The 23,909-nt window shown below is 36.0% G+C and overlaps 1 protein-coding gene across 1 annotated transcript in view; it reads left to right on the top strand.

Annotated features, from left to right (window-relative positions):
* LOC150095644 (pescadillo homolog) overlaps nt 1–23,909 on the top strand; it is a 136,418-nt gene that overhangs the window by 84,640 nt on the left and 27,869 nt on the right. The window contains exons 11-12 of the mRNA XM_090409919.1: nt 11,421–11,546; nt 20,560–20,744. Coding sequence (XP_090266045.1) covers nt 11,421–11,546; nt 20,560–20,744 — 311 coding nt within the window. The remainder of the gene's footprint in view (nt 1–11,420; nt 11,547–20,559; nt 20,745–23,909) is intronic.

A 23,909-nucleotide genomic window follows, 5' to 3' on the forward strand; every position in this document is an offset into this window, starting at 1 on the left:
CACCCATTCATTTGTACGCCTTTCAGTATATGATATCCTCAACAGCCTTCTGTAACACCACATCTCTAAAGCAGATATCCGTTTCTTATCTGACTTCTTTAGGTTCCAAGTCTCACATCGACATAATAGGGGTGACTGAAACAAAAAAGACCAAAACTGGTGAGATCTTTCTGAGCAATAAATACAAAATGTTATATTCAGGCAATGACAATCAAGGAAAAGAAGGAGTAGCCATAGTATTCAACACAAAATACGAGGCTAATCTTCTTGAATGGCAGTCAGTCTCAAGTAGAGTAATGTGGGCAAATATGAGAATGGGGAACTGGACAATGAGACTTATTTGTGCCTATGGTCCCACAGAAGGTTCTACTAAGGTAGAAGTGGAGGAATTTTTTGAGGCTTTAGAAAAAGCAACTGACAAAATGAAAAAGGAAAAGTTGGTCCTTGTTGGGGATCTAAATAGTAGAGTAGGAAATGATTGTGAGACATACAAAAATATTTTGGGAAAATTTGGAGAAAAGAGCAAAGCTAATAATAACGGCAAATATCTGTTGGATTTCTGCTCAGGACATGGACTGGTTATTACTAACACCATGTTCCAACATAAAAATGTGCACAAATTCACATGGAGAGAAGAGGCTAGGAATAAGAAAAGTCTCATTGACTATGTTATTGTTGATGGTGATGTTTTCTCCCTGGTGCAGGACACCAGAGTGTACAGAGGATTTGAAATTGGAAGTGATCACTATTTAGTCTTGAGCAGGATAAAATTGAACTTCATATTGAAAAGAATAACATGTAAGAAAGTTTTAAAGCGAATAAAAGTTGAGCAGCTCTCAGATGTGAACTGTAGACTAAAATACAGAAATATTATTGAAAAGAAAATGAAAGAGTTTGAGAACAGGAATCAAACCTTGGAGATTCAGTGGCAAACTCTGAAGGAAACATTGATTGATTCTGCCAGAGAGGCATGTGGTGAGGTTGTGTGCAAGGATAAAAAAATCAGAACTCCCTGGTGGACACAGGAAGTTAAAGAGGCAGTGAAGGTAAAGAAGAAAGCATATCAAAAGTTCCTGGCAAATAAGTCAGCTTTTACTCTTACAGAATACAGAGACAAATGTAAGAAAGCTAAACAGTGTGTAAAACTAGCTAAACAAAAGTCATGGGAGGACTTTGGCAAGAATATAGAAAATAAATATCAAGAAGGTGGCAAAATTTTCTGGAGGTTGTTGAAGAAGCTTAGGAATGGAGGAAAGAGTGCTGTAAAAGGAATTAGAGATGATAAAGGTGAAATGAAAACAGGAGAAAAAGATATCCTTGAAGTATGGAGTAATTACTTTGAAAAACTGCTAAATGAAACAAGCAGTGATGACAGCACAGTGATAAAAAACACTGACCAGGCATGCAGTCAGGAATACATATCCATACTTGAAGTAGAAAAAGCCATCAAAGGCTTGAAATGTGGAAAGGCAGCAGGAGTAGATGATATTCGACCAGAAATGCTGAAGTATGGTGGTATAAGAGTCTTACAGTGGCTGCACTGCATAGTTCAGAAAGCCTGGACAGAGGGACGAATTCCCGATGATTGGAGTAGAGCTCTCATAGTACCCATATATAAAAAGGGAAATAAAACTGAATGTGAGAATTACAGAGGTATTTCCCTACTGAGTGTTCCTGGCAAGATCTATGCAAGTATACTTGAGAAACGGTTGAGAAGAATTGTGGAAGAAAAGCTTGGTGAAGAACAAGCTGGATTCAGGACAAATAGAGGCTGTCAGGATCAGATCTTCACTTTACGACAAATAGTTGAGCAATCATGGGAATATAATAAAGATATGTATTTAAGTTTTGTCGATTTGGAAAAGGCATATGACAAGGTGCCAAGAGAGAAGCTATTCAATACGCTGCAGTTATATGGTGTCAATGGGGCATTATATCAAGCAATACTTAGTCTTTATTTGAGTTGTGAGTCAGCAGTTAGAATTGAAGGAAGTACAGGAAGATCGTTTAATGTTAAATCTGGTGTGAGACAAGGATGTACATTATCCCCTCTGTTATTCATTATCTATATGGATCACATTATGAAGGAATGTGGTATTAAACCTGATATCAAAATTGGAGATGTTAATGTCAGCTCTTTGCTTTATGCGGATGATGTTATACTTCTAAATAAATCCGCTACAAGTCTGCAAGATTCTCTGACTAAATTGAATAGCTGTTGTAATAGATATGGTATGAAGGTCAGCAATAAAAAGACAAAGACAATGAAAATAGGCAGAATCATTGAAAATGTCAACTGTGTTGTGAATGGAGAACCTGTGGAACAAGTAAAACATTTCAGCTACTTAGGCACAATTTTTACTGAAGATGGTAAACTAAATATAGAAATAGACAACAGAATCAGCAAAGCTAGTATGGTGGGAAGTCAATTGTATAAATTCATATGGAATAAGAAAGAAATTAGTTGGAACACTAAATTAGCTGTATACAAGACTGTGTTCAAACCAATTTTAACTTATGGATCTGAGAGCTGGGTCAGAAGTAAAACACTTGACCAAAGACTAGAAACCGCAGATATGAGAGTCCTGAGAAAGATTAGAGGTGTGAACAGATGGCATCAATGGCAATATCATATTAAAAATGAGGATATTAGGAAAGAACTTGACATTGTCAGCATCCAGGAATGCGTTAGCAGAGCTAATCTCAGATGGTATGTTCACTTAAATAGAATGGGAGAGGAAAGATTAGCAAAACAAGTGTTCTCTGCCAGGTTGGCAGGAAAACGACCCAGAGGAAGACCAAGATATAGGTGGATTGATACGGTACAAAGTGCCTTAGACGATAGAAATATAAGATCTGATAATGTTGGAGTCTTGACAAGTAACAGACTGATTTGGAGGAAAATTGTAGATAGGAAGTTAGTAATGATGTAATTTTTTCATGTAGTACTGTCATATCCTGTACACCCCTTGAGGGTACATGGCAGGAATTTGATGATGATGATGATGATGTTCCAACATAAAAATGTGCACAAATTCACATGGAGAGAAGAGGCTAGGAATAAGAAAAGTCTCATTGACTATGTTATTGTTGATAGTGATGTTTTCTCCCTGGTGCAGGACACCAGAGTGTACAGAGGATTTGAAATTGGAAGTGATCACTATTTAGTCTTGAACAGGATAAAATTGAATTTCATATTCAAAAGAATAACATGTAAGAAAGTTTTAAAGCGAATAAAAGTTGAGCAGCCCTCAGATGTGAACTATAGACTAAAATACAGAAAGATTATTGAAGAAAAAATGAAAGAGTTTGAGAACAGGAATCAAACCTTGGAGATTCAGTGGCAAACTCTGAAGAAAACATTGATTGATTCTGCCAGAGAGGCATGTGGTCAGGTTGTGTGCAAGGATTAAAAAAATCAGAACTCCCTGGTGGACACAGGAAGTTAAAGAGGCAGTGAAGGAAAAGAAGAAAGCATATCAAAAGTTCCTGTCAAATAAGTCAGCATGTGCTCTTAGAGAATATAGAGACAAATGCAAGAATACTAAACACTGTGTAAAACTAGCTAAACAAAAGTCATGGGAGGACTTTGGCAAGAATATAGAAAATAAATATCAAGAAGGTGGCAAAATATTCTGGTGGTTGTTGAAGAAGCTTAGGAATGGAGAAAAGAGTGCTGTAAAAGGAGTTAGAGATGATAAAGGTGGCATGAAAACAGGAGATAAAGATATCCTTGAAGTACTTTGAAAAACTGCTAAATGAAACAAGCAGTGATGACAGCACAGTGATAAAAAACACTGACCAGGCATGCAGTCAGGAATACATAACCATACTTGAAGTAGAAAAAAACCATCAAAGGCTTGAAACGTGGAAAGGCAGCAGTAGTAGATGATATTCGACCAGAAATGCTGAAGTATGGTGGTATAAAACTCTTGCAGTTGCTGCACTGCATAGTTCAGAAAGCCTGGACAGATGGACAAATTCCCGATGATTGGAGTAGAGCTCTCATAGTACCCATATATAAAAAGGGAAATAAAACTGAATGTGAGAATTACAGAGGTATTTCCCTACTGAGTGTTCCTGGCAAGATCTATGCAAGTATACTTGAGAAACGGTTGAGAAGAATTGTGGAAGAAAAGCTTGGTGAAGAACATGCTGGATCAGACCAAATAGAGGCTGTCAGGATCAGATCTTCACTTTACGACAAATAGTCGAGAAAATATGGGAATATAACAGAGATCTCTATTTAAGTTTTGTCGATTTGGAAAAGGCATATGACAAGGTGCCGAGAGAAGCTATTCAATACGCTGCAGTTATATGGTGTCAATGGGGCATTATATCAAGCAATACTTAGTCTTTATTTGAGTTGTAAGTCAGCAGTTAGAATTGAAGGAAGTACAGGAAGATGGTTTAATGTTAAATCTGGTGTGAGACAAGGATGTACGTTATCCCCTCTGTTATTCATTATCTATATGGATCACATTATGAAGGAAAGTGGTATTAAACCTGATATCAAAATTGGAGATGTTAATGTCAGCTCTTTGCTTTATGCGGATGATGTTATACTTCTAAATAAATCCGCTACAAGTCTGCAAGATTCTCTGACTAAATTGAATACCTGTTGTAATAGATATGGTATGAAGGTCAGCAATAAAAAGACAAAGAAATAGGCAGAATCATTGAAAATGTTAACTGTGTTGTGAATGGAGAACTTGTGGAACAAGTAAAACATTTCAGCTACTTAGGTACGATTTTTACTGAAGATGGTAAATTAAATATAGAAATAGACAACAGAATCAGCAAAGCTGGTATGGTGGGAAGTCAATTGAATAAATTCATATGGAATAAGAGAGAAATTAGTCTGAACACTAAATTAGCTGTATACAAGACTGTGTTCAAACCAGTTTTAACTTATGGATCTGAGAGGTGGGTCAGAAGTAAAACACTTGACCAAAGACTAGAGACCGCAGATGTGAGAGTCCTGAGAAAGATTAGAGGCGTGAACAGATGGCATCAATGGCAATATCATATTAAAAACGAGGATATTAGGAAAGAACTTGACATTGTCAGCATCCAGGAATGTGTTAGCAGATTAGCAGAGCTAATCTCAGGTGGTATGGTCACTTAAATAGAATGGGAGAGAAAAGATTAGCAAAACAAGTGTTCTCTGCCAGGTTGGCAGGAAAACGACCCAGAGGAAGACCAAGATATAGGTGGATTGATACGGTACAAAGTGCCTTAAACGATAGAAATATAAGATCTGATAATGTTGCGCGTCTTGACAAGTAACAGATCGATTTGGAAGAAAATTGTAGATAGGAAGTCAGTAACGATTTTAATAATTTTTTTCATGTAGTACTGTCGTATCCTGTACACTCCTTGAGGGTACATGGCAGGAATTTAATGATGGTGGTGGTGGCAATACTTAGTTTTGAAGTGAACTTCACACACAATTTCTAGCAGTGGATCGAAGGTTTTTTCATAATCCACAAACAGCAAATATAAACAAGTTAAAGTTTATACAAATATAAAGTTAAAGGCTGTTAAACTTTTCCTCTTCTTCAAAGGGTACTTTCTCAGTTGGGGCATAGTACTGAACAACTGTTAGCCTTCCAAATTTAGTTTTAAAATTTGCTTTTATTGTTAGTTCTGAAACTGGTTCCCACCTAATCATTGCTTGACTCAATCTTTTGCTCCCGAGGAGGATTGCATGTGTATCAGTTATATTAGGCATCCATGAATAAAGAAATACATTCCCATTGGGACAATTTATTCTACCATTACATCTTATTTCGCTAACTCCTAATAATTCAATCTTATATTTTTTTCCATCTCCTTTCTTAGTTGTGTTACTTTTCCTGTTGTCAGTGCCTTGACATTCCATTGGTTGATTTGTGTCCTAAGTTTCCAAGCTCTAATTGTTATCAAGGAGTTTATCTGATTTTTGCATTTATCTGACTTGAAAACAATATTTACATTTTTTGAGACTTGTGCAGGTTATTAGCCCACAGAGTTCCTATCCTGGTGGTAGGGCTGCTACTTCAGCAACCAGACATGCATTTTATACACAAGCATTTCATCTTGTGCAAACGTTTCAGCTGTATTACCCTCAGGTGAGGTCACCTGAGGCTCTCTTGTAATAACATATTCTACCATGAGAGGAGAAAGTTGGCATTTGAGTGAGAGAGGCTAAACCTCTCTCTCTCTATGTTCACTCGGCAACTACAGATGCTGTATGGTCACTCCGATGCTTGATGATGTTTCACACCAGGCCTTGCCATGTAGTCCTATTGTTTGCTTTTCTGGCAGCCTCAACTCTCTGAAGATCAGTCACTCCACACATGCCATCCATCCATCTCATTGATAGCCTACCCCTGCCTCTTTTTCCAGGAACTTTACCTTCTATTACTGTTCTGAGAAGTCCTCCTTCCATCCTTTCTATGTGTCCAAAATATTTTAACTTTCTTCTGTCAATATCCTTAAGGAGCCTTAAAGTTCTACTAATCTTTTCTAACACCCATTCATTTGTACGCCTTTCAGTATATGATATCCTCAACAGCCTTCTGTAACACCACATCTCTAAAGCAGATATCCGTTTCTTATCTGACTTCTTTAGGTTCCAAGTCTCACATCGACATAATAGGGGTGACTGAAACAAAAAAGACCAAAACTGGTGAGATCTTTCTGAGCAATAAATACAAAATGTTATATTCAGGCAATGACAATCAAGGAAAAGAAGGAGTAGCCATAGTATTCAACACAAAATACGAGGCTAATCTTCTTGAATGGCAGTCAGTCTCAAGTAGAGTAATGTGGGCAAATATGAGAATGGGGAACTGGACAATGAGACTTATTTGTGCCTATGGTCCCACAGAAGGTTCTACTAAGGTAGAAGTGGAGGAATTTTTTGAGGCTTTAGAAAAAGCAACTGACAAAATGAAAAAGGAAAAGTTGGTCCTTGTTGGGGATCTAAATAGTAGAGTAGGAAATGATTGTGAGACATACAAAAATATTTTGGGAAAATTTGGAGAAAAGAGCAAAGCTAATAATAACGGCAAATATCTGTTGGATTTCTGCTCAGGACATGGACTGGTTATTACTAACACCATGTTCCAACATAAAAATGTGCACAAATTCACATGGAGAGAAGAGGCTAGGAATAAGAAAAGTCTCATTGACTATGTTATTGTTGATGGTGATGTTTTCTCCCTGGTGCAGGACACCAGAGTGTACAGAGGATTTGAAATTGGAAGTGATCACTATTTAGTCTTGAGCAGGATAAAATTGAACTTCATATTGAAAAGAATAACATGTAAGAAAGTTTTAAAGCGAATAAAAGTTGAGCAGCTCTCAGATGTGAACTGTAGACTAAAATACAGAAATATTATTGAAAAGAAAATGAAAGAGTTTGAGAACAGGAATCAAACCTTGGAGATTCAGTGGCAAACTCTGAAGGAAACATTGATTGATTCTGCCAGAGAGGCATGTGGTGAGGTTGTGTGCAAGGATAAAAAAATCAGAACTCCCTGGTGGACACAGGAAGTTAAAGAGGCAGTGAAGGTAAAGAAGAAAGCATATCAAAAGTTCCTGGCAAATAAGTCAGCTTTTACTCTTACAGAATACAGAGACAAATGTAAGAAAGCTAAACAGTGTGTAAAACTAGCTAAACAAAAGTCATGGGAGGACTTTGGCAAGAATATAGAAAATAAATATCAAGAAGGTGGCAAAATTTTCTGGAGGTTGTTGAAGAAGCTTAGGAATGGAGGAAAGAGTGCTGTAAAAGGAATTAGAGATGATAAAGGTGAAATGAAAACAGGAGAAAAAGATATCCTTGAAGTATGGAGTAATTACTTTGAAAAACTGCTAAATGAAACAAGCAGTGATGACAGCACAGTGATAAAAAACACTGACCAGGCATGCAGTCAGGAATACATATCCATACTTGAAGTAGAAAAAGCCATCAAAGGCTTGAAATGTGGAAAGGCAGCAGGAGTAGATGATATTCGACCAGAAATGCTGAAGTATGGTGGTATAAGAGTCTTACAGTGGCTGCACTGCATAGTTCAGAAAGCCTGGACAGAGGGACGAATTCCCGATGATTGGAGTAGAGCTCTCATAGTACCCATATATAAAAAGGGAAATAAAACTGAATGTGAGAATTACAGAGGTATTTCCCTACTGAGTGTTCCTGGCAAGATCTATGCAAGTATACTTGAGAAACGGTTGAGAAGAATTGTGGAAGAAAAGCTTGGTGAAGAACAAGCTGGATTCAGGACAAATAGAGGCTGTCAGGATCAGATCTTCACTTTACGACAAATAGTTGAGCAATCATGGGAATATAATAAAGATATGTATTTAAGTTTTGTCGATTTGGAAAAGGCATATGACAAGGTGCCAAGAGAGAAGCTATTCAATACGCTGCAGTTATATGGTGTCAATGGGGCATTATATCAAGCAATACTTAGTCTTTATTTGAGTTGTGAGTCAGCAGTTAGAATTGAAGGAAGTACAGGAAGATCGTTTAATGTTAAATCTGGTGTGAGACAAGGATGTACATTATCCCCTCTGTTATTCATTATCTATATGGATCACATTATGAAGGAATGTGGTATTAAACCTGATATCAAAATTGGAGATGTTAATGTCAGCTCTTTGCTTTATGCGGATGATGTTATACTTCTAAATAAATCCGCTACAAGTCTGCAAGATTCTCTGACTAAATTGAATAGCTGTTGTAATAGATATGGTATGAAGGTCAGCAATAAAAAGACAAAGACAATGAAAATAGGCAGAATCATTGAAAATGTCAACTGTGTTGTGAATGGAGAACCTGTGGAACAAGTAAAACATTTCAGCTACTTAGGCACAATTTTTACTGAAGATGGTAAACTAAATATAGAAATAGACAACAGAATCAGCAAAGCTGATATCGTGGGAAGTCAACTGAATAAATTCATATGGAATAAGAAAGAAATTAGTCGGAACACTAAATTAGCTGTATACAAGACTGTGCTCAAACCAATTTTAACTTATGGATCTGAGAGCTGGGTCAGAAGTAAAACACTTGACCAAAGACTAGAGACCGCAGATATGAGAGTCCTGAGAAAGATTAGAGGTGTGAACAGATGGCATCAATGGCAATATCATATTAAAAATGAGGATATTAGGAAAGAACTTGACATTGTCAGCATCCAGGAATGCGTTAGCAGAGCTTATCTCAGATGGTATGGTCACTTAAATAGAATGGGAGAGGAAAGATTAGCAAAACAAGTGTTCTCTGCCAGGTTGGCAGGAAAACGACCCAGAGGAAGACCAAGATATAGGTGGATTGATACGGTACAAAGTGCCTTAGGCGATAGAAATATAAGATCTGATAATGTTGGAGTCTTGACAAGTAACAGATCGATTTGGAGGAAAATTGTAGATAGGAAGTTAGTAATGATGTAGTTTTTTCATGTAGTACCGTCATATCCTGTACACCCCTTGAGGGTACATGGCAGGAATTTGATGATGATGTCTCACATCCATAAGTCACTGTTGGAAAAACAACTGCATCTAAAATCCTCAATTCGTTCCCATGGAGATAGATCCATCCTTCCAGATTTTAGACAGGTCCTTGACTGTTGTTTTAGCCATTCTTAACTTTTTTCTGACATTTTCTGAACAGCAATTCTTCACATTAATAATGGATCCCAGGTAGTCAAACTTGCTGACTTCCTCAATTCTTTCTCCATTAAGATGCACTTGTTTCTCAAGAGCTTCTCTGTTTGTTTTTCCTTTGAGAACCATGATCTTTGTCTTGCTAGAATTGAGTTGAAGTCCTCTGTTAACATTGATCTTGTTAACTTTGTCAAGAATTAGTCCTAGTTCTTCCATGTCATTACAAAGGAGTACTGTATCATCGGCGTACCCCAGATTACTGATCAGTCTACCTCCTATCGTAATTCCTGTCCTGAGCTCATCCAATGCATCACGCATGATGTCCTCTGCATATATACTAAACAAGTGAGGAGAAAGTAAATATCCTTGTCTAACTCCTTTTCCAACTTGAAACCAGTCAGTCAATCCAACACCTGTTCTTACTGTGGCTTCTTACTCCTTATACAAGTTGGCTATCAACCTGGTAGTGTGTTGAGGAAAACCCATTCTTTTCATTACTTTCCACAGTTTCACATGCTCAACAGTCAAAAGCTTTAGAGTAGTCTAAGAAACACATTACCAGAGGGAGTCTGAATTTTTTATATTTTTCTATGATCTGTCTAAGGCAAACGATCTGATCTCTGGTGCCCCTACCTTTCCTAAAACCTGCTTGTTCCTCAGGCATCTCTGCCTCAACTTTGGCCTCAATCCTGTTTAGCATGATCTTTAATAAAATTTTGCTTGCATGAGATATCAAACTAATAGTTCTATAATTCTTGCATGCCTTCTTATCACCTTTCTTGTGTAGTGGTATGAAAACTGACTTCTTCCAGTCTCTATGCCATGATCCTGTCTCCCATATCCTTGTAATCAATCTATGAAACACTCTTATCCCTCCATCCCTTGTGGCCTTAATTAACTCTGCTGGGATTTCATCTACACCTGGGGCCTTATTGCTTTTGAGCTGCTTAACTGCTCTTTCAACTTCATGCCTAAGTGGAGGAGGGTCCAAATCAACATTTTCTTGGTGGGAGGACTCCACATTTTCTTTAAGAAAATGTGGAGTCCTCCTAGGAAAGGCTAGACCTCCTTTCCTAAAAATGTATTTTGTTTAAAATAACAGTTGTTTTGGCCTATGTTACTTGAAATGCACATCATTTCACATAATCAATAATCATCGTTGCACAAGTAAACTTCTTACTAACTGCAAGAAAATGAAAGTAATAGTCATTTGGTCATCAACTAGAGATACAATTCTTCAATCACAAAATCTTGTACTTTTGGTATCATCCATACTCCTATCAATTTTCAAAAGTTAAAAACAAAAGTCCTTTTAGCATTCTTGATAACAGTAAATGTTCTAATCTGAAACTAGCAAACTGTATTTACAGCATATACAGTATGTGACTATTTTTATTCCCCATAAGTTATATTAGAAATGCAAATTAAATTGAAAGAGATCATGTATCTAATTTTCTGAAAACACTTTCAATTTACTTTCAACAAGCATTGAATATCTTATTTATTCATTCAGCCTCTTTTATCTTTGGTGTATTGGAAACTTTAGCTCATGTTCATCCATCTTCTAAAATCATATTAATATTTTTTTTGCTTTTTTTATTTATTTAAAAAATATCTGACATTCCTGAGAAGCAGCAAATATATATCTGTGATCTAATAACTCTTTAGATATTCATATAGCTATTAAAATAATGCATTTGAAAATTTCATCAATATTGCAAAATTTACAGCATTCTTATGGTGTTAAGTGATTTTTTTAGATCGTTTGGTGGTGAGGTTTCATGGGATAAAACTCTTTTTGTTGGAGCCACTTATGATGAGTCAGATGCATCTATTACACACCAGATTATAGATCGACCTAACGTGAAACAACAATATTTAAACAGGTATGATATGTTTACTACACTGTTTGTTTTTTCATTTTAACTTAGAGCAAACAGATATACAACATTTGCAGTATAATATTCTATTTGAACTCGTTTTTAAATGAAAAAATGCAATATCCCAAAGTACCTAAAATGAATAGGTGAGATACTTTAAAAAATATTACTTAGTATTAGATTTTGAAGTAGGAAAAATGTATGTGTGTGTGTCTCTGTCTTTTCAGGGGGAGGGGATATTATCTCTGGCATTATCAATACAACAAAAAACACTAGTGTCAGTTCTCCAGGATAAGAATTTGACTATTATTTTACTATTTGGATTATGTGTTTAAGAACGGCCAACATCTGGCTTGCCAAACATAGCAAATTTCTTAAAAAAATTGAAATGCATATTTCTTCAAGGAATCACTGGAGTGAGTATGGGAGTGGCGAACTCCAGGTACCTGATGCTGGACCATGCCTTACTTCATGTAATATATGCATCTTATGTTACCTGCAGACTGGGTCCCATTTTTTTCTCTCTTGTGTTCCCCCCCCCCCCAATGCTATTAAAGCATTCTAGAGCCATGAGAACCTTTCCTATTTCACTTGATTTTGTCTCGGCCTCTTCTGAGCCACTAGAACATTCTTAGGTCGTGGTTAGCACAGAGGACAGCATTAGGTAGGATGACATGTAGAGGATGGTCACAGAAGAACCCACAAGTCAATGGCAGCATTCCTAAACCCCAGTAAACAAGGGTTACTGCATGCATCAGGTTTCAACCAGCTGTAAAACTAAAGCCATTATTGAAAACTCCTAATCATGAAAAGTATATGGGCAAATAAGAATGCTAGGGTGTCCCTCTCAAGCAATGAAACGTTCAGTTGGGCTCACCAACAGATAATAAAATTGCAAATAGCAGCCGGGAATGTGGGCACATTGATCAGACACAGTGCTGAATTAAGTGAAGTTTTAAATCGAAGATCCATCAACATCTGTTGTATTCAAGAGATGAAATGAGAGGGATCTAAATCAAGGAATATTGGAAATGGATACAAACTCATCTACCATGGCAAGGTAGCAAATTGTAACAGAGTCAGTATGGAAATCAACAGTAAACTTCGGAAGCATATTGTGGAAGTTACTTGAATAAGTGATTGCACAATTCTTGTTAAATTAGCACTCGATGAGCAGCCATGCATGAATGTTATCTCTGCTTATGCCTCACATACTGGCTGCAGTGATCTAGAAAAGCAGTCTAGAGTGATCTTGATAACTGCTTTCAGTCTATACCAGCAAATTAGATAAAATATATAGGTGGTGATTTCAACCATGTAAGAAGGATGAGTGAAACCTACCAATGAATTCATTCATGGTAACCAAGGTCTATCAATCAACAGCGCAAAGATATACTGCGCTTTGCATCAATATATAATTGCTAAATTATATAATCATAAACTGCCTTCTTCATGAAACTTACAGAACACCTTATTACATATAAAAAAGTAGCAATGTAAGCACTTAAATCAGTTATATTATGGCAGACTGCCTATCCCTCAAGACGCAAGGTAATACCAGAAGAACTGCTCACCATAGCAGAGCCATGACAAAGAATTAGAACATAAGAAAGAGATGGAAAGAATATTACTGTCACCTGCTACCTGAAACCTACCAAAGCATAGTTCTGTCAAATCTACCAACAACAGAAGGGCCTGTACCAGAGATCACAGAATCAGAAGTAAAGAGAACAGTTGACAAAATGGCAAACTGGTGATATCCTGGATGAATTATGGAAAAGGTTGGATGTGGTAGATGCAACCTTCCTGATGAATCTTTTCAATGGGATCCTCGTAAAGCAAATGCTAGGGGGATAGAGGAAAAAGCTATCTGAAATGGTTCTATAAAAATAAAGGACGTGTGAGAATGAGAATTATATCTCTCGCACATTCAAAATATGGGAGCAAGTGCTTAATCAGAGATTTCAGGAGCTAACAAATATCACAAAATTGGTGCAGGTTTGTCTCAGGAAAATCACTTGATGCCATATATTCGATCAGAAATTTACTAGAAAAGCACAAAGATAACAAAAAGACCCTGCCTAGTATTTATGTACCTTGCAAAGGCTTTTGATTGGGTTCCACAAAAATTAACATGACAAGTACTAAGATCACAGAAGGTCCCAGAATATTATATTGATCAAGTGAAAGACATGTACCAGAGTGTCACAAACAAAGTGCAAGGCCCAGCAGGAACCAACAAAGTATAGGAAATCAAGGTGGAAGTACATCATCAGCACTAAGCCCACTTCTTTTTAACTTGGTCATGGACTATCTAACAGCAGACATTCAACAACCTGCACCAAAATGGTTTCATTTCTAGGCTCTGTGAAGGACAGACTTCCCATGTTAGCCTACCCATGGCAAGATCTGCAACTGCTGTTGTGAAGAACAGTTAAATAGAGCTGGAACAATATACACTTGTAGAATGTGTAATCTTCTCCAAACACAGGATTCTTGAAAATGACTAATTAAGTCCTATGTAATAGAAACTACCTTCTCATAGAAATGTTTGTACAAAGAGCTATAAAACTTTACATCACCCTGAATAGATCTAATGATCTTATCTTATCTCCATTATGGAAAATCATACTCCTCAACACCTGGCCCTACTTAATATATTTTTTTCATACATCATTAGAATTTTAGCCTAGATTTGATCATGCTACTTTGCAATATTCACAGTTTTACCACATGTTCACACTTGTTGTATCTTCGATTACATTTGCTTGTGCCTATATTTCATTTTTAGATATTTAGAAAGACATCAACAGGGAGAGAAAATCAGTTGACAACATTAAAAACAAAACATGAGCCATGTAGTGTGCTTATTTACTCATTCTCAGTCGCAGCAGAATAAACAGAATATAGTATTAGAGTTCGGGGATGGGGGGAGACAGTGGTTAGGTTTTGGTTTTTGTAATTCATCTACAGGGTAACGTAAATCATTCATTATTAAAAGAAAAATTATGAACAGTAATTCATTACCTCCCAAAACTTTGAGACAGGCATCTAATCAATATGGTTGAGATTCAGATGGTCGTAAAGTCTCACAAGTTTCAAGGAAAAAGATGATCAAATTTAAATCGACTGGAATGCAGAATCTTGGTTTGATTCCCAGAGCTATTTAGTGTCAACAGTATGAGAAGCAAGCCCAGACTTATCAGATTTCAGGAAATCGATGTAGTCCTGATGTTCTTGGATCTGATTTTAACCTCTACAGAATGACCTGCCAGTCCAAAATAACAGTTAGCATAAACAGGGTACCTAACAGACATAAATTAAAGAGAAAAGTGATATCCTTGCTGAAGAGTAGAAAAGAAAATTCCCAAACTGGTTTGCATGTGATGCATAGATTATACTTTCAAAAAACACATGCAGTTGGGTTTCATGCTCCTTTAAGATAGGGTATGCAAACTTTTTGCATGAAATTGTTGTCTGATTAGTGGGGTCGGGGGGGGGGGGGGTACCTGCAGATTTTCTTGATGACAGCTTTGATTATATCCTTTAATGATCACGGTGATTGTATTTTATTTAATTCTTCCAATAGAAGGGAATCAGTAGAACAGGGAACAGATAGTGCATAAGAATTTTGATAATAGCTGTCTTCTGTGATGGATGATAGTGTGAGGACAGATGGATATATCTGTCAGTAAAGGAAGGTTTTGATAAACCAAAAAAATTAAATACTACCTTAGAAAGAGAGATTGGTTGGCAACATTCAAAACAGACACGAGTCACATGGCATCTGCTTACTTACTCATGTCACAGTCACAGATGAGTAAACAGGAGTGGTCAAGGTTAGTTTTTGTAATTCAGATACAGTACGTAACGCTGTAAATCAGAGGATTACATAGCTCATTTGTGATTACAAAAAATGAAAACTCCATGTACTCACATATCAAGTGTACTATTGAATATGAACCTAACAAGAGCCTTCCTTTTCTGGATATTATTAAATTATACAGGCATGAACAAGTAATCACGTGCTATGTGACTCGTGTTTCTTTTGAATGTTGCCAACCAATCTTCTCTTTTCAACTCCCTTATCCAATAATGTCTTTGTAACAAAAAAGAAAGTATAATCTAGTGGATTGTGGTGTGGAGATAGAACTTCAAAATTGTGCAAAAGTAAATTTAAATCAGAAAGACTCTTCCCTTAAGTGTTGTTTCAAAATTAAAATACTAAACCTTAACAGTATTGGTTACATCAAACCACCCAAAATTTTGGCGGCTCCAATCTAATTAATATCAATCAAACAGCAAAGGCTATCATAACTGTGTTTACAGTGTGTTCCCTAACAAAGTTATAGAATTTTTCTCTTTACTAACTTACCTGTATGGCAGCTTTCATATGTGATGTTTTGCATTCATAGGCAAGCTACGTTTTGCTGTAGGTGGTTGTCATCTGTCTCTTGAGATGGAAATATTGAACATATTTTCCTTTTAGTGGGTTGGGTAACATCTGAAGTGGTAACAGTTCTTTTGGTTTCCTAGTACAACTGTTAATATCCAGTCACACATAAAATTCTGGAGCAGCAAGATAGTGTATGCAGAATTCAAATGAAAAATGTTAAAACTATTGTTAAATCTTTCTTTAAAATGCAACTTTTCATCATCATCAAATTCCTGCAATGTACCCTCAAGGAGTGTACAGGATATGATAGCACTACATGAAAAAATTTACATAATTACTAACTTCCTATCTACAATTTTCCTCCAAATCAGTCTGTTACTTGTCAAGACTCCAACATTATTAGATCTTATATTTCTATCTTCTAAGGCACTTTTTACCATATCAATCCACCTATATCTTGGTCTTCCTCTGGGCGTTTTCCTGGCAGAGAACACTTGTGACTTTTCACATTCTGTTTAAGTGACCATACCACCTGAGATTAGCTTTGCTAATGCATTCCTGGATACTGACAATGTCACGTTCTTTCCTAATATGCTCATTTTTAATATGATATTGCCATTGATGTCATCTATTCACGCCTCTAATCTTTCTCAGGATTCTCATACCTGCGGCCTCTAGTCTTTGGTCAAGTGTTTTACTTCTGACCCAGGTCTCAGATCCATAAGTTAAAACTAGTTTGAACACTGTTTTGTATACAGCTAATTTAGTGTTAGTTGTATACAAAAGACTGCCTGCCATTCAATAAGATTAGTCACGCAATTAATGTTGAATACTCTGGCTACTCCTTCTTTTCATTGATTTGCATTGCCTGAATATAACATTTTTTTATTTATTGCTCAGAAAGATCTCACCAGTTGTCTTTTTTGTTTCAGTCACCCCTATTATGTCGATCTGGTACTTATCTGATTTCTCATCTAGCGCCATTTCTTTGCCATTCAGACTTCTTATGTTGATAGTACCAATCTTTAACTCTGGTGATGTTGAGTTGTGATGTGTTTTCAGATTTGTTGCAGTAGCTGACTTTTCGCTGTTCACCCTGGTTTCCTGGCTAAAACAGCAAGGGCCTTGTTTAACCGGGTGATGCCCCAGCCGGCATGAAAATTTGTCATGTTGTACCATCATTTTGTATTTTGGTTTTATCCAGTAAGAATACAATTTGGTCAGCTAAATCCCAAAGTGTCAGTCCATCCTCGTTTGTTTAGTATCCAGGTAGATACCCAACATGGTGCACCACGGGAAGGTGAGGATTGGACATTAGGTCAGAAGTCCTGGGCGGTTCTCTGCATTCCTTTAAAGGCTGTGTGGGGGTCTCCTCTCAGTTATATAGCTTTGAACCTTAAGCACCCTCATTTTTTAAATAGGCATTTTATTTATTGAATCGCATCCTTGAAAGGATGCAAACAAACCTATAACAGATTAGCATGTGAATGGCTGAGGGTTTTTTAAATTATTTTTTTTGTTTGCATTGTTATTTTATTTTACATGCAAAATAAATGATGAAAAAGTTCCATGTTTGGTCTCTACAGCAGGATTTACAAAGTATGTACAATCTGGTAACCCTGCTCTGGAGACCAAATGTGGAGGCTTCCAATAAGCAGGACAATGGCCTCACACTGTGTAATGAATTTCAGTTCCAGTGACATGTTAAAACATTTTTCATTTCAGACTAGCACTCTGAAATAATTTAATTTACTGAGAGCTATGCATATAAAGTATAAACAGTAAATACTCTGGTGTTATTTAGAAATAAAAGGTTTGAAAATTTAGACTGAAATCTCTCTGCCAAAAATAGCATTAAAAAAAATTGGTTTATTTAAAATGTGCTTTGATGTTACTTTCAAGAAGAGATAATGAATTTTGTTTTGTATAGGTTTTTTTTGGACAACAAATAACAGACAGAATGATTATTAACAATATTTATAGATAAGTAAAGCATGTGCAGTAATGTAGTGTAATTTTGTTTATCAATCAAACTGAGAAGACAGAAAAACACAGACATCCTTCATCCCTTAATGCTCCAGAGCATACAGGATTCATTTCTGCAATATGATGAACTTGATGAAAATGACATTTGAAAATATGTAGAGTGAAGAAAATAATGTAATACTTAATCAAATACACCTGAATGATGATTTACACATTATAATGAACTAAAGTGGTCATGTGAGAGTTTTTTATATACAAAGCCCATACATAAGAGGTTGCAAAATCTATAGCACATCACTGCTGGCATGGAGAAAGTGTAAAGAAGGAACCTGTTATGCTTTTTTGAATGGCTGTAGGTTGTAGTTTTTTAGGGAAAACTGTTTATGGAAGAATGTTCCGGAGCACAGAGAAGGTATAAAAGAAGAGAATTAGAAGCTGGTTTTTCAGTACGTTTGGAGCTGAACAGTCAATGGATGTTCAAAAAGCAGCTGCTTATATATTTATGAGTTTGAGGGAAAGTGAAAGAATGGTGTTGCCAGTACAATGAAACACTGCCCATAAAAATATCTGCAGAAGAAATACAAAGCAGAAACAGTGTGTGTATGAGATAATGGCTGGAGTGAGTCTGTAAGAGAAAGATCGCTAATTAATCAAACTGTCCTCCTCTGGAAGGCATGAAGCATTTTTAGAGGTTTTCAGTGCATCACGTCATATGTGAGAATAATATTCTAATGTAGGGCAGATTTTATAGATGTTGGGTATTGAATAAAAAAGGATATTAGTATTTTTGGATGCAGAGAAGCTATGAATGTGATGTGCTTATAATAGGAGAGGCTAGAGGTGTAATTAAGTCCAAGAAGAGATATACAAAAACAATTACCATATATTTCTATTTCAACTATGTTTCAGGCTTAAATGATTGATAATTTAAGTTTATGAACTACCACTCACTCTAGTTGGCTGAGTAGAGAAGTGTTCATTGTTTTTGCTCTTTAACAGTAGATCATGGGTTTGTATTCCACTATTGCATAGATTTTTATATAAAAGGCAGTAGATGAATTTCTTTCTCTAGTGAGAGACCACATCTTGTTTATTGGATGTCTGAAGTGTCTTGAAATAAGAGTTCCATGTTTAATTCTAGATAGCTAATCCTTAGGCTATCCTTGGTACTAAATACAAATATAGGTTACCAACCTTTTGTGGATAGGATAATTTTGTATTCTTCACAAATTTATCTGAAGTTCTGTTCGCATAGGATATTGACATCACTAAGCCATGTAAGCCTCCCAAGCCATCATATTGTTTCTGGTCAGTCATTCGGATGGAATTGATGTTTTCCAACTTGCAGAATGCTAATAAACACTAACAGGAGTTGACAGTCCAATGCAGGCAAGTCTTTTTAAGAATTAATTACACCTCCAACTCCAATATATCTTCATCAGTGTAAATTCAGTATGAATCTGTAGTGACTAACTGCAGTCACTACAGTTGTTCTTTAACATCCATCCTTTGTTTTACCTGCAGTTGAAACAAAAAGATCCAGAAAACACAATATTTTTTTCTCATCACTTTTTTTAATGTGAATCCCACCCACAAAAGATTGCAAACTCATTATACATCATACATCAAACTCATCAAAGAATGCAGAGAACTGAACATTGCTTCAGACCTAATGACAAGCCTCGCCTTTTCATAGTGCTTCCCATTAGGAGGTATCTAAATGGAAAGTGGATGAAAATTTGGGTAGAATGGGGAATGATGGCCTTCATCCCGGTGAGGATAATTTCTGCAATTTGCCCACAGTAGAGATTTGGATCAGAAGAGCAGAAGCAATAGTAAGACCATGGAAAGGAAGAGTAGAAATTTCAGAGCTCATCTCCCTTTTGTCCTTTGGTGCATGCTACTAAGGACAGAGATTGGGAGTCATTGGAAAGAGGGAGATTCTATGTGAGAGGAGACATGCACAAGATTGTGATCTAAGTTTCCAAGATGAGGGATGACTTCTACTGTACATCTGGAAGAAGAACTACTGGTTAAAGAGAAATCAAGGAAGGGTGAAGAGGTTTATCAGGAATTTGGGTAGATACATGTACAATTTGCATTAGATCATTGCTTATGGTAAAAATTTCTGCATCTTGTCTAGCTTGGTTTGATGTTGGAAAAGGGGAGCCAGAAAGTCAGAAGGTAGAGGATTCAAAAGTAGGCAGTGTCTGATAGCAATATCAGAACTCACAAAGGCACTACTATCCTTGTGGCAAAAGAAATCATGAAGTATATAATTTGGACATTGAAAATGAATGGTTGGTATACCTGCACATGCAATTTGGGTTTGTCAAGAGAACTTAGTGTGGATAATCGAGTGACAGTGTGATTTTTTTTTGTATAAATTCTGCTATGTTTTGTATATTGTGCTTGGTTTGGCTTTTTTTTTGGGGGGGGGGGTATTTCGGTCACATTATCACTGCAAATGTTTTTACATTGAAGATAGAGATTAAGTTAATATCTTTAAATACTTTAATTTTATTAAACTATTATATTATTTTATTGAAAATTTAAATTAGTAATTACTTACCTAGTTAACTTCATGTTTCTTAGTAAACACAGATTTTGATTTATGGACTCTTTCATGTATTTTAGGTATTATATTCAACCTCAGTGGGTGTATGACAGTGTTAATGCTAATATGTTGCTGCCAGTAGAAGATTACTTTCCTGATGTGATTTTGCCTCCTCATCTTTCCCCATTTGTAGTAGAGAAAGAAGGAGACTATATTCCCCCTGAGAAACAGGCTTTACTTGACATGCAACAAGGAATTAGTACAGGTGAGTGGATGAATTTATTATCTAATTAATAATTTTATATTCTATTAGAATGCTGTAAAAACATCTTTACCTGATTTGTCTACAGACTAATTGAATTATTAGTTGAACAAGAAAAATATGTAGGTAATTATTATGTTCATAAAAATTTAAGCTGTCTTGTCAGAGCAATATTCCATCGTAAAGAGAATAAAACAACAGTGATTACAGATTTGCTCTCATTTGAAAACTAGCAAGGTTGTTAAGCCTAATCTTGCCTCACAAAAATGTCACTGATGGAAAGTAACATCTTGCAGTGAAAAGAAGAATCCACAAAGTGTACCTGCCTCTTTACATCGTTGGAACTAAAATACCTGTAGACATTTTCTTTACATTATATTAAATAGGCATGAAGTGAATAGGAAACTTTGTCTTGATTGTGCCACAGATGCACATACCTTGTCTCCCATGACTGAACTGCTTTTTCTGTTTGTGATACCCGGTTGTCATGACATTGCATTCAATGAAAATACATAGTATTCTATATTGTTATATGAGAAGGACATATTGTCAAGATTTCCCTTAAAATAATAATAATGATGACGTTTTCCTACCAGAAATTCAGGTTTATTACTCCAGGTTTAAAAAAATCGACTGTAGAACTCGCATTATTATTGCAGACCAAACAATAATACAAGTGTTAGGGTTTAGGACCATAAGATTGCAACAGTTGTCTGCCATACTTAAAAAGCTTTTGATGCATTCATAGCTTGGGCTGACTATCACTGGTTACCCAGCTGTCTTCAGAAAGTTGGAGCTAAAGCAGCTCCACTTACTCCCTTTGGGGAATAAAAGGTGTTAAAAGATTTATTTTTTTTAAAGGAATATTGGTTTTCAATGTTATTTTAAAAGTTCCTGTGGAAAAATTAATTTACCTGTGGTTGACAGTGGAAGAAAAAAAAAACCATATAATGTGCTCATGCTCCTAAAAATTGTGAGATAGAAACATAGGAATGTTTCAAAATAATTGTTTTTGTGCATCACTAGGAATTTGAAGCTTGTCTAAAGAATAATGTGCTTGGATCCTGAGATTAGACTAAATTAGAGACTAAATACATTTATAGTAGGGTAAAGCTGAAGGTTCAGTTTTGGAATTTTATTGGTCTGTATATGTGACTTTGGACAAAAACGTTTGCTACTGCTGTTTTAAGTTCGAAGTTCAAGGACAAGAGTTCTGAATTTTCTTGAAGTGTGTTTAAGTCATGGATTGAAACTGCTAATTTTTGTCTCTATTGACAATTTAAAAATATAAGAAAAAGCTTGAAAGAAAGAGAGAAAAAGTAAAATGGTTAGGTTATATACATACCTATAAGATTCCAATTCTAAGTTTTAGTTATACATCATATGGATAAGAACCTGTATGATTAAAAAAATGGAGAAATTGACTTTGTTCTAGGTCTTTTCTTCTTCAGAAACATTTCTCATTGACAAAGAGATTAGCATTTTTGTGCAATCTGCGACAGGCTCAATTAAAAGAAATTTAACATTGTAAAGTAGGCCTCAAGTTTAAATTATTAGTTTAAGCATTCTTGTTATATGCTGAGTGATCAGATATCACCATCATCCACAAAATCTGCTCCTTCAGAAATATTGTAACTTGCCTGTTAGGCAAATAACACAGGATGTGAGTATATGCCTAGAACAAGCAGCATAATTTAGTGACTTTAAGAGTAGTACAATAGTCAGCAATACATTACACTGTAAACATCACAAAAACTGTTGTATAACTGGGATACTTATCCTGATTGATTGCAGAGGATGATTTTAGTGATCTACTATCCTAATAACATCAGTCTATTTCTGAAATACAACTAGTGAAAGTTGTATAATAATTCTGGTCAAGCAGAGCAGTTGAAGGTTAGCATCATTGCCTATTTGCATCAGTCCTGTTGACTATATTGTTATCTTATTTGAAGAGGTGATCACCATAGCTTTTTCTTCAAATTTTATTTGGTTTCTCATCAATTTTTATAATTTTTTGTTTTCATAATATATGTCTGTGTTAATTGCTTATATTCAACAGTTTTATGTATTTGTTAATTTAAAAATTATGATTGAACTTCCCCATGTTATACTTCATTATTTATGATCCCGCTTTGGTCATAAATAAAGGAGAATAACAAGTTGACAGTAATACTGTCAACCTGTCATTCTCCTGAATGTACTTAATATTATAAGTATTCTCCTGAATACTTGGAATATTAGGTACATATATTAGTAATAGCCATAAAGCAAATTGCTCGCATCCCTGATTAACAACAGAATCTGATTGACAGAATGAAAACAATAAATCAACATCAAATTCTTGAGATATATCCTCGGGCATTGTACAGGTTGGATATACGATGCACATACCCAACCTCTGAAGTGATGTTAGTTAGTGTGTAGGTGGGAAAGCAGAGATGAGTAGGTTGAGATTTAAGTATGTCAGGTTTTGCAGACTGGAGGTAGAAGTGAACGTTGTTAAGGTTAGAAGACCACATATATTCGTGAAATGGATTGTCTGGAAGTTTGCTTTTGACCACACATTCCCTGTGCAGTGTTTGGGATCAGATTTCCACACTGATTATTTACAATTTGATTTTCTCACTAGTATCCCTTCTTTATAATTGATTGTTCATGCTTCATCTCCCCTTTTTTTGTGTTGTGCATAGGTCAGATCTGGCTGGGTTCTTATACGTGATGCAAGGCTGGTGCCTTCCAATTTATTGTTTGTGGTCAATGTGAACACCACTCTGCTGTATTGCAGGTCACATTTTATTATATTAAATGTGTGAAATTCATTCCATATCTACATGTAATTGCGGACCTGAAGCGGTGACACATGACAATTTTCTTGTAGTTGAAGTTGCATTGTTCATCAAGCCTGTAAGCATCATCATTTAGCATTGTGTCAGTTTCCGAATGGAAATTTAGGATGATGGCATTGTACTTAATGTTTTCTTGAACTGATGAAGCAATGAAATCACGAAGCTTGTTAGCAGAGCTTTTTTCAGATTGTGTCAGTTTTCCAGGAGAAGGTGTTTGTCGATCACAATAAGCTGTGTTCCAGGTTATCTATGTGCTTGCTGAGATATAGGAGATATTTAAGGAATATGGCTGGCTGGTTGAGAGTGGCAATTTGTCGAT

Source organism: Typopeltis vanoorti, chromosome 20 (assembly GCF_054136105.1).
Source record: "Typopeltis vanoorti isolate ZY-2024b chromosome 20, IOZ_Tvanoo_1.0, whole genome shotgun sequence".
Classification (NCBI taxonomy): domain Eukaryota; kingdom Metazoa; phylum Arthropoda; class Arachnida; order Uropygi; family Thelyphonidae; genus Typopeltis; species Typopeltis vanoorti.